This window comes from Aquarana catesbeiana, linkage group LG03, assembly GCF_042186555.1.
Source record: "Aquarana catesbeiana isolate 2022-GZ linkage group LG03, ASM4218655v1, whole genome shotgun sequence".
Classification (NCBI taxonomy): Eukaryota; Metazoa; Chordata; class Amphibia; order Anura; family Ranidae; genus Aquarana; species Aquarana catesbeiana.
The window spans coordinates 598,173,388-598,185,597 of NC_133326.1; the positions used below are offsets into that span (position 1 = coordinate 598,173,388).

General features: G+C 43.5%; 1 protein-coding gene across 2 annotated transcripts in view; it reads left to right on the forward strand.

Moving 5' to 3' along the window:
* LOC141132999 (oxaloacetate tautomerase fahd2, mitochondrial) overlaps nt 1-12,210 on the forward strand; it is a 66,628-nt gene that overhangs the window by 38,299 nt on the left and 16,119 nt on the right. For both annotated transcript variants that reach the window (XM_073622054.1, XM_073622055.1), the window contains exon 6: nt 7,329-7,437. In XM_073622054.1, the coding sequence (XP_073478155.1) occupies nt 7,329-7,437 (109 nt within the window). The remainder of the gene's footprint in view (nt 1-7,328; nt 7,438-12,210) is intronic.

Below are 12,210 nucleotides of genomic sequence, written 5' to 3' on the forward strand. Positions count from 1 at the left end.
GATGTTCTGCAGAGTAAATAGATACCTACCATGTCACACTTTAAAATGGCGCACGCCTGTGCAATGGCGACAAACTAAAAAGAATCTTCATAGGCGACACGTTAAACAGGAGGTCTGGCTCTAGAATTATGGCTCTTGCTCTGACATTCGTGGCAATACCTCATGTGTGGTGCAACCACTGTTTGCATATGCATGTGGGATTTACGTATGCCTTTGCACGTAAAAACGGGAGCGCTTTAACATTTTTTTTTTTTAATTTGTTTTAAATGTAAAACTTTTACACTGTCCCTTTTCATTTTTTTTATAAACTTTAATGCTATCACAAGGGGTGAACAACATCCCTTGTGATAGCATAGTCCATGACAGGTCCTCTTTATGGAGAGATCTGGGGTCTATTAGGCCCCATTTCTCTTCTCTGGCCTCCAAATCAAAATTGGAAGTGACAAAATCCTTGTCACTTCTGATTGCTTTCATTACAGAGGGGAAGTGGGTATAGGTGTACCTTCCTCCCCTCTCAGTCCACAAGCACACTGAGTGACGGCAGGACCGGGTGTGACGAAACGCAGTATTAGACACTGCCCTTCTCACCAACTTGTGACAAATGAATTACCAATCTCACACCACGCAGTCACTTTTGTAACCGTGCTACTCTCAGCTGCACCCAGCACAAAGATTTTCTGCTTGCGGGAACACAACTTAGGTGCCAGCAGCCTGAGAGCAATTGTCACTGGGTCACGTAAATTAAGCAATTAACCTTTTAAACTGCCACCACCACCTTTTTACCGAGAAGGAGGAATCTGAAAATCTTAGCAATAACAGCTATGATTTTAGAATAAACGTCTGTAACACACACTGTCACCACAGACAAGTATGTTCAGAGATTTATACTACAGATACACTCTTCAAAGAGACATAGATTCTATTAGTTTGCATTTAAAGCCTAGGAGGCAATTTCAACACTTTTCAAAATAGGGTTTAAAAATTACAAAGGTCAAAATGGTGCAAATAAGCTATTTACAGAAAAAGGGTATTACAGAGAGATAATAAAGCAACAGAGAAATAATAAGGCGTTGAAAATGAAGAATACTTGCAAATCCTATTTTATGTAGATTTCAGTCAGTGAGCAAAGTGATCAATTGGCTCTCATAACAGGTCTTTTTTCTTGATGGTACACAAGAGCTGTCACAATGTGTTGGCACTTCCCTTTTCTCTGGTATTAAAGGGGTGTTGACAAAGGCCATCTGACCAATTAAGTGTCTGAGGAGGGTTGCTGGGATGTCTTCACATTTATGATCAGGTCCCAGATCCAGTTTTCTATAGGTATTCATATCTCTGAATATCTACTGTTTACAGTCGGCTAACATGCATATTATTGTCCAGCATGAAATTAGCTTTGAAATGGCTATAAATATGTTAGGTCTTGTATGTCTATTCCCCTAGAAGAACTGGACTGGTTCTGTTCCCGGTACGCCTAGGTTAACGATGTTTGGCCTCAAAATGCTACAAATTACAGGAGGGAGGTAAATATGTCTAGATCCTGGCTGTACTGTGATCATTTCATGAGTTGTGAGATATACTGAAGTTTTAGCGTTTTGGCTGATAACTAGTGAATCAGAATTGTGGATTGCTACTGTATTTACAATAGGGAGAAAAGCTGCAAGTGTCTGGAAAAACTTCAGTCAGTGGTTAATGGAAGGGGTTTGTGTGTCTCCAATCAGTTGACTGATAACCTGGCATCAGTTAACAGTTTGTGTATTGTATAACTGAAAGAAAAGGGATGGGGGCAAGGTCACTCTGGTTATGCCCTGCATATGACAACATGGCTGAGATGAGCCATGGCTGCAGCCATCATCCCAGTTCAACTTATAAAGGAAAAAAGAAAACCGCGCTAGAGAGTTAATAAGGTGCCTTAAATTTCAGCTGCAACAAAAAAACACTAATAGTGTAATAAACTAAAGAGATTATACTAAGTGCGCTCACAATCTAATGGATGGTACCAAAATAGATCATTAAATCAATCTAAAGTGATTATATCAGTTTACCAATAGTAAAGGCAAATATAAAAAATATAGCAAAACACAAATAAATTCAGTGATACAAAAAATACAGTGATCTCATAAAAAATCCATCAAATCAAGTCCATAATAACTGAAATGATTTCAAAATTCATAAGTGGCTGTTGAAAAAATAGTATATAAAATAGTGATAGTGAATTAAGTCCATTCATAAAGTGTTTAGTGAGGGTACACCAATCATCAGGGGGAGAATCACATATCCACAGTCCGTTTGGACACAGCCCATGTAGATAAGAAAGAAGGTGAAGGAAGATATGAGGAGGGATCCCAGCAACCGGTGAGTTGAGGGGGCAATAAGGATGGACCCTTACCAGACACGGTGGACCTCCTAAATAGCAAGGTCTTAAAGGCTTGCAGATATAGCCCTCTGCAGGGACAGATGGATGGCGGCGTCTCAGTCCTCCTTCCGGCCGGGGGCAATTCCAGTGTGTCAGTCTCGGGGGAGGCACTCGCTGATCCAAAAGGCCATAATACAAAGGGGGCAAAAAAGCTCCAATAGTGTGGTAAATTTAAAAAGTGAGAAGGCCTGGTTCGCAGTCTCCACTCTAATTCATTCCCAAAGGTGTTCTATCGGGTTGAGGTCAGGACTCTGTGCAGGCCAGTCAAGTTCCTCCATCCCAAACCCGTTCATCCATGTCTTTATGGACCTTGTTTTGTACACTGGTCTAAATCATTTGGTGGAGGGCGCACCCCTCCACCAAATGATTTAGACCAGTGTACAAAACAAGGTCCATAAAGACATGGATGAACATCATATACATGACATAATATTACCTCATATAATATTCTACTATCTCTATGACCTGCTCCTAAATATCCTTGGGAGATTTATTGCCATTGTTTGGAGGTGGTAAACGCTGTTCAAGTTTTCTTTCTGCTCCAGCTTCCTTTCAACAGTTAGACTTCCACTTTGTCCTGCCTGACGGTCCTCGTAGGGGACAGGTTGCATCTCGTTCCACTATTGTTGGGGGAATTGGACAGCTCATTTTTATGGCCTGAAGGACAAGGTTCCCTCTTTCCCTGACAGAGCGCACTCTGTAATGGTTTTGCAGGTGGCTGTTCAGGCCTCAGCTGATACAGGCTTTGGCCGTAAACTTCTTCAGGTGGCATTGTAGGCTCCCATGAACTGCCCTTGTTCACCTGTTGCTTGTGGGCTGTTATCCAAAAGCAGTCCAACTGAAGAATGAGCAACAGCAAATAAAAGGCTTTCACATTGGTTCCAGAATACTTCATCCTGTGCCTTGTAATGTACTCAGAGAAAAGGATTTTACAGGAAATACTAAAATCCTTAAATTCATTTTTATGTTTATATAATAAGCATTTGATTGGTTTTGTAGAGTTTAGACATCATCGCTCCACCCCGGTTTATGTGTGTTAAACATAAATTAGTTAATCTACTATTGCCACCTTTTTCACTTATTAGTTGAGTAAGGTAGAGTAATCACTGTGGATGAATTGCGTCCAGTGAGGATAGGGTTAAGTGTAGACACGGATGTGTTTCCCCATAGGATCAAATTGTTGAATTAGAAACCGCAGATGAATTTCTTCCAGCACAAATGGGGTTAATTGTACATATGGATAAATCTCATTTGGCCAGTGGAGGGCTAATTGTACACTAGGATAGCTAAACTATCCGGTCCCATTACTGTAAATGTGGGTGTGGAGTAGATATGTTGCCCCATAGGATCAATATGTTGGAATGGAAACTGTGGATGAATTTCATCCAGCACAAATGGGGTTAATTGTACATATGGATAATTCTAGTTTGGCTATTGGAGGGTTAATTGCACACTAGGATAGCTAAACTATTCAGTCCCATCACTGAGAATGTGGAGTGGATATGTTGATTGCCCTGAAAGGGGTGGAGTGGGATATTTAAGCTCAGTTGCTGTGCCATGCAGCCCCTGTGATCAAGTTGGAAGTAACAAATGTTAGGGGCGTGGCTACATGGCAACTGAATCTTGACGCTGAGAGTGATATCTGTGAGTGCAAGCGACGGGGGATTAAAGACGCAGCACGCAGGCACCTAGCATGTAACTAATATATACCAAAAGCGATTTGTTTTTATTTGTGATGTAAGCGCAATATTTTTTCATTAAAATTGTTACCCAAGAGATTTTTATACTATTGGAAGCTTTGTGTTGATTTTATCTCTACATGTGGAGAGAGCTGTCATCCATTTGAATCTGAGGAGTAGAGATTGGGTTGATCATCTGCATAAAGCTTAAAGTGATTTAATCACACGTGCGATTGAAATCTACAATCTGGCGAGCCTCATTTTATAGGGGTGTGGATTGGCACTTGTGCACTTTGGTGAAGGATCTACGGTGTTCAAAATTTTCCACTTTTGCACTATTTTCACAATATATTTTTTTGATATTTGAATTTATTTATGATGGACAATTATTTTTGATTTTATTTATGGACACTTTTGAATCATTTTTATTGTTCTTTTGCGCTACTGTGATTGTGTAGATTGACACTACATTGTTTTTCACCCTTTGTTTTATTATTTGCATTTTAAGTAGCAGCACGTATATTTAGTTTAATAGAGCAGTGCTTATATGAGAATACTAAAATCCTATTTTATTTTAATTTCATAGGTTTTAATCGGAGAGAAAAAAAGGGAAAAATCACGCTTTTATTCAATTCTTTTGGGTTATTAGTGCGACCCAAATACTTCAAATATAATTGACAGATTCAATAATAACACATACAGTACATTCGATGTATCTGTGACAGAGCAGAGTACAAAGGCCCAGAGTCAAAGTTCTTCCGATTTTAGGAGGGTTTTGCCCCTTTTTTAATGCGAACCACAAGTATTAAAATAATCTGTGTGTATGGTTAGATGCGATCGAGTTAGGTCTGTTCTGATAGAAACTGGTGCAATGGCTGTTTTTTTTTTTTTTTTTAGAAATGATGACAAACATTGCAAAAACTTATGTGAGTGTTTTGATACTATGGAGTATAACTGTCATCCAGAGCATATAACATGGTCATTTTGTAACCTAGAGGGTTGTTTTTGTAAATTCTCTATATATTTTAATTGTTTTTCTTTTCTTTTGAATTTTATTATTCTTGTTAATAGGCAGTTGGAGCAATCCAGATGGGACCTGATAGAGCCTCTCCTCTCCAACTCTGCAGTAACAATAACAATCTTTCACTCCTTGTCAGCAGAATGTGACTTGCCTTTGTGGGTGGGGGAGAGATGTGTCATGTAACTTCAATGTTTTCACATTGTGTTTAGTAGGTATGATCTTAAAGTGGTTGTAAATTCTAAAGGTCTTTCTTTATCCTAATGCAGAGATACAGGCCCCCCCAAATACTTGAGCCCAATCTTGATCCAGTACAGTGCCCGAGAGCAGAAGCACTGCGCTCTCTCCCCTTCCTTACTGGACTGAGCAGCATTGGCTCCTGCTGCTGTCAATCAAACCCAGTGACACAGGAGTGGAGGGTGGGGCTGAGCTGCGCTGTGTGTGTGTGTGCGTGTCAATAAACGCACACAGTGCAGCTCAGGATCCAGCCGCACAAGTGCACTCGGAAAACAGAGGTGCCAGGGGCGCTGGCGGGGGGACCACAGGAGGGTCAGGGCTGCTCTGTACAAAACCACTGCGTACAGCAGGTAAGTATAACATGTTTTTTCTTGTTAAAAAAAAAAAGTATAACATGTTTGTTAGGTGGGGAAAAAAAAAAAAACCTTTACAATCACTTTAAAGTATGGTCTGAACACAAAATCAGCTGTGTGGAAGAACAGAATCAGGAAGCCCCCTTTTAATAAGGGGCCCCACCCAAGTGAATAAAAAAATCCTAAAGTGCCCCCCCTCATGTTTTGCATAAACACCAGGATGTGTTTCATGGTCAAAGGGGACAGAAAGGTACTTATGGTCAGGAGGATTCTATAGAGGTACTTGTAGCAGTAAAGCTGCTACAAGAGAGCCAGGAGGCTGAATGTTATGTTTGATTCATAGTGATGGTGAGAACCCCCTGTGTGAATTTTCATGTGCTTTTAAATAAAAGTGGGCAGGAAAGCCCTGAAAACTATATCTGGTGTAGAGTAAACTCACCATTTTGGCACTACTATTGAGCTAAGAAACCCAAACATGTCACAGCTTTTAAAGTGTCACCTATGGATAATAAAATTGACGTTGTTTGTCGCCATTGCATGGGTAATTTTAAAGCATGACATGTTTGGTATCTATTTACTTGGCATAACATCATCTTTTATAAAAATTGAGTTATGTATCGTGTTTGGCATTAAAATTCAAAAAAGTGTAATTTTTCCAAAAAGATTATGTTTGAACAACCGCTGCCCAAAAACTGTGACATAAAAAAATTGCAAAACCTAACACTTTATTCTCTGGGGCCTCTGCTTTAAAAAATATATAATGCTTGGGGGATCTAAGTAATTTTCTAGCAAAAACAACTGATTGTGAATGAAACATGCCAGAAAAGGCCTGGTCTGGAAGTAGAGGAATTTCAAGTAAAAGGAGACTACCTCTATTTTATTTTCATGTTGTAACATATCCCACAGCCCTATCTTGCTGTTGAAGTACCTAGCAGACTAAAGATAGACCACAGAAATAAAATGTGTTTCCCCAAAGGACTCTGCAAGAGTTATTCTGCAAGTAAATAGCTCTTCCTTGACAAGGCGGACCTACATGGGGAACCCTCCTTGTTACTATATGAGAAGGTTTCTGACAAGACATGCAACTTGTTCTGAAAACCTTTTTCCAGATAATGTTTGATTGCTTGATACATGCAGCACAAATGTTCTCTATAGTTTTTTTAGAGATATGCTTTTCAGAAAGGACATATTTTCATAGTGTACACAGGTATTCAGCTGCTTGTATCTTTCTTCCCACCAGCCATGCAAGAGTAAGAATTTTTTTTGAAAAATTAGTAAGAATTTGAGTGTATCCTGTGACATTTTTGCTTTCTCCTTGTGCTGTACCTTCATTTTATATTCCATATGCAGATTTGTGGGTACTACCCCTAGTGGTTGTCCCTTCCTCTGACAGTGCAGTCAGCATCCATGTTGACTGCGAGTTGGAGAGTTTATTTACCTTTTTAAGGCTTAACAGAACTCTGACCATACACGTGTGTAGTAAGAGATTCCAGGATGGTCAATGTCTACTTGTCTTGCTACACATCTGACATACAAAGTGTTCTTTGACACATCAGCAATGCTATGATTAATATGCTTGTAATTTTAGTATACATCACAATTCACCAAGCTTTCCTTTTTTTCCCCAGACCCTCATGGACTTGGAATTCGCTGTCGAGTGAATGGGAACCTCGTCCAGGATAGTAACACAAACCAGATGGTCTTCAAGACACAAAGTCTCATAGCTTGGGTCTCCAAGTGAGTGCATACTCACAGGCTGTTTAGAAATCAAAAAGCAAATAAAACCCCAATTCCAAAAAAGTAGGGACACTGTGTAAAATCTGCAAAAGCAATGCAATGATTTTTAAATCTCATAAACCCATATTTTATTTACAATAGAAAACATATCAAATGTTTCAACATGAGAAAATGTACCATTACAGGGGAAAAAAAAAAAAAAAGGTAATTTTGAAATTGATGGCAGCATATTTACATAGTGTCCCAACTATTTTGGAATTGGGGGTTTTAGGTTTTGGGTAAAATGTAATTATCCAACATTATAGCAAGGGCAGGAGTAAAAACCTCTGTTTAGAAGGGCAGGGAAAAGGTTGTCGGCAAGGTGAAACAATGGTGAAGCAACCTTATGTTTATATTTCCTCAATAACAGTCCTGTATAGTCTAGAGCAGGGTTAGGCAACCTGAAAGAGGTGGAGATCTACCTGAACAACATGGGAGAAGTCAAAGATCACCAAGCGGTGTTGCCTCCTCACACCTCATTTAAACCTCTAATTGCCGTACTACCGTGGCACAATCGTGTGCACGGCAATCATGGGTTTAAATGAGGTGGTGAGGAGGCAACATATCTCCTCGCCACCTGTCACTTGGATCACTGTGAATGCGCTCATTCAGCAGCGTCACCCTTAGGGTTTGATGACACGTGGGGTGGGGGGGTGGTGGTAGTAAAACCCACGGTTGAGTCGTGGTTTTACTGCCCCCAATCCCTACCCCCTTTAGCTGCTGAGGCAGCGCCAAAAGGTGTACACGTGCCGCAGCAAGAATTAAATGCCCTGTTGTTTTTGGTGGGTGCTACAGCCTGCCAATCGTGACCCATTCAAGTAAATGGGGCCACTCTACAAGTGCCACGCACCAGCATGCTTCTGCCGGGGTCCAAGGGTTTTGAAGCAGGTGGTGAGAAAGCAACACAATGCTGCCTGTTTTAACCCCTTGTTTGCGGCACAAGGTTGAAGGGCACTTGCAGAGTAGCCTCATTCACTGAATGGGTCATACTTGCCAGTTGCTACACCCACCAACCGTGACAGAGCATAAAACTGTGGCTGCAACATGTGTACATCCCTGGCCACTGCAGCTAAAGGGTGTTCTGTTGGGGGTTGATAAAAACCCGTCTTAAACTATAGGGTTTTACCAACCCCCAAACTGCAAATGTAAATGAACCCTTACTGTTCTGTTCCCCTTATAAGGCTGCTTTCACACTGATGCACTGCAGTTTACTCACACTGCGGGTGCAGTGCATCTGCAACTTTCCTGGGCTAGCTGCACTTTGCCATAGATTTCTATTATATCCTGCAGGTGTGGTAAATCCGCAGGATATAACAGAAATCTATGGCTAAGCGCAGCAAATCCACAGGTACACTGCACCGCACCCGCAGTGTGGGTAAACTGCAGCGCATCAGTGTGAAAGAAGCCCTATACTATTATGCCCAGTGTATTGCTTCACACCGACCTGAAGGTCTCTTCTTTCCTGCTGCTGGCACCACTCTGGAGAACGCTAGCCAGGATAAGAGGTGGAGTGCAGTTGGTATCACTCCGCATGGGACAGGACCAGCATTACAGAGGTGGCATCAGCTCTTGCTGCCTACTACAGCTCCAACTTTACAAGTAGTCCCTCTGCATTGCACTCTGTTTGATGCTCTGGGATGGCCGATTAGCAAGTCCAGACCGTGATCTACAGGTTGCTGACCCCCGGTCTAGAACAAGCTTCACTAAATCATAGACCATGCCACTGTCCCATTCGGACCGCTGCAGTCACATCATTTAGGAGCTGCTCTGCCACTGTTAATATCAAAGCAGAGCAGAAGGTAGGACAATAATGGATGAAGGGCGGGAGGCACAGCAGCACTGGATGGAGGGTGGGATCTGCCTGAGTTGACGTTCAAGTTAACCAGCGGGTGATTGGTTGCTAGGACGCTGAGTGGTCTTTGACACTAACATCAGCAATGCTATGATTAATGAGTCCTGACCTCAACCCAATAGAACACCTTTGGGATGAATTAGAGCGGAGACTGCAAGCCAGGCCTTATCCACATCAGTACCTGATCACACAAATGTGCTTCTGGAAGAATGGTCAAACATTCCCATAGACACACTCCTAAACCTTGTGGACAGCCTTCCCAGAATATTTGAAGCTGAAAAAGGGTGGCCCAACTCAATATTGAACCCTACGGATTAAGACTGGGATGCCATTAAAGTTCACATGCGTGTAAAGGCAGGAGTCCCAATACTTTTGGCAATAATAGTGTATGTATGGTTACGTGTGATGGCCTGTGGAGAGATGTGGGTGCTGTGCCCTTGTTGTCATCTAAGTATGGAAAAGAGAGAACCAGACTATAAGCAGTAGAAGCCTACAGGAATCATAAGAACAATTTACACGTTTGATTAGTGATTCTGTTCTAGTGAAGTCCAGAATATGACCCATGATTAACAGCTATAGACAGTGACGTCGTTAGGAGGTAGCTTTTGGGTCTATAGCCCCGAATCTGGGGTCCATAGCCCCGAGTGTCTTGGTGGGTGCAGCCTTTTAGTAAAAAGAAAGGCCAACTAGCAGCGGCGGCAGCAGCTGCATTATACCTTCTGTGTGATTTGGGCGGTGCCGCCCACTGCACTGTTAACTGCAGGCTGTGGAGTGATATGCGGGTGGCGGCAGGAGAACGACCCTGGTGCTAGATTTCTCCTTGCAGCCAGCCCGCGCAGCGACGCCCACTAGTCTGCTGCCTCCAGAATCACTCTGATTATGCCTGGCTGAGGGCGGCGGCAGCAGGAGAACAGAAGAACAGCCGTGGTGCTGGATTTCTCCTTGCATCCAGCTGGCGCGGCGATGCCCACTAGTCTGCTGCCTCCAGAGTCACACTGATTATGCCTGCATGAGGGTAGCAGAAGAACAGAAAGAATGCCCGTGGCTGGGGCAGAAAAGCTAAAGCGTTTGTTAACCCAAAAAAATAAATGGATCCTGCTCCTTTAAAGCATGTTATATGACACAGTGCTTGTCCTGTGTCATTTGGCCCCCATAACACCTAAAAAACCTGGCTGATCCTGCCAGTTTCTCCCCACCCTCTGTAAACTGACCACGGTGTATCATGGCTGTTGAGACCAGACACCGTGGTCAATTTATGTGCCTCTGTCATCAGCAGCCTGCTATCTGCTCTCTGCTCTCTCTGCTCTCTCTCTGCTCCTGTGTCCTCCTCCCCCCTCCTGCTGCTCTCAAAACACTAACCTGTATACACCATCAGCACTGCCTCCTATTGCAGTGTCACCCTCTGTGTATGATTTATAAATCAAAATGCTGTAAATACCTAACTTAAGAGCTGAGATTGCGATCACATGACTGGCCAGCTCTCTCCTCCTCCCCTCCAGACTGACATCAGCAGAGGAGACTCAGCTTCACCCACTGCATCTCACTTGCCAGTCATGTGATTGCAATCTCGGCAGTGAAATGAGGTATTTGTGTTTGATTTATAAAAATAAATGCTGCAGAGGGGGACACTGCAATAGGAAGCAGTGCTGATGGTGTATACAAATTAGAGTGGCTTAACCACTTAACAACCGGCCCATAGCCAAATGACGGCTACAGGGCGGTTGTTTAACTCTGGGAGGACGTCCAGGGACGTCCTCCCAAAATTCTGCTCTCGCGCGCCCCCTAGGGCGCGCACTCGAGAGCATCCGTGATCGCCGGGTCCACAGGACCCGGCGCATCACAGATCCCGGTAAATGGCCGCTGATCGCGGCCGTTTACCATGTGATCGCTCCGTCAAATGACGGAGGGATCACATGTAAACAAACCGGCGTCATCTGATGACGCCGGTTCCTCTCCTCCCCTCCTGTGTACCGATCGGTACACATACCCCGCAATACTCTGCCATACCCTGCAATACTCTGCCATACCCTGCAATACCCCGCAATACTCTGCCATACCCCGCAATACTCTGCCATACCCCGCAATACCTCGCAATACTCTGCCATACCCTGCAATACCCCAAAATACTCTGCCATACCCCGCAATACTCTGCCATACCCTGGAATACCCCACAATACTCTGCCATACCCTGCAATACCCCGCAATACTCTGCCATACCCTGGAATACCCCGCAATACTCTGCCATACCCTGCAATACCCCACAATACTCTGCCATACCCTGCAATACCCCGCAATACTCTGCCATACCCTGCAATACCCCGCAATACTCTGCCATACCCTGAAATACCCTGAAATACCCTGAAATACCCCGCAATACTCTGCCATACCCTGCAATACCCTGAAATACTCTGCCATACCCCGCAATACCCTGAAATACCCCGCAATACTCTGCCATACCCCGCAATACTCTGCCATACCCCGCAATACTCTGCCATACCCCGCAATACTCTGCCATACCCCGCAATACTCTGCCATACCCCGCAATACTCTGCCATACCCCGCAATACTCTGCCATACCCTGCAATACCCCGCAATACTCTGCCATACCCTGGAATACCCCGCAATACTCTGCCATACCCTGCAATACCCTGAAATATCCCGCAATACCCAGCCATACTCTGCAATACTCAGTGATACCCAGCCATACTCTGCCATACCCAGCCATGCTCTGCAATACCCCACAAAAATCTGCAATACTCTGCCATAACCCGCAATACTCTGCCATACCCCGCAATACTCTGCCATACCCTGGAATACCCCACAATACTCTGCCATACCCTGGAATACCCCGCAATACTCTGCCATACCCTGCAATACTCTGC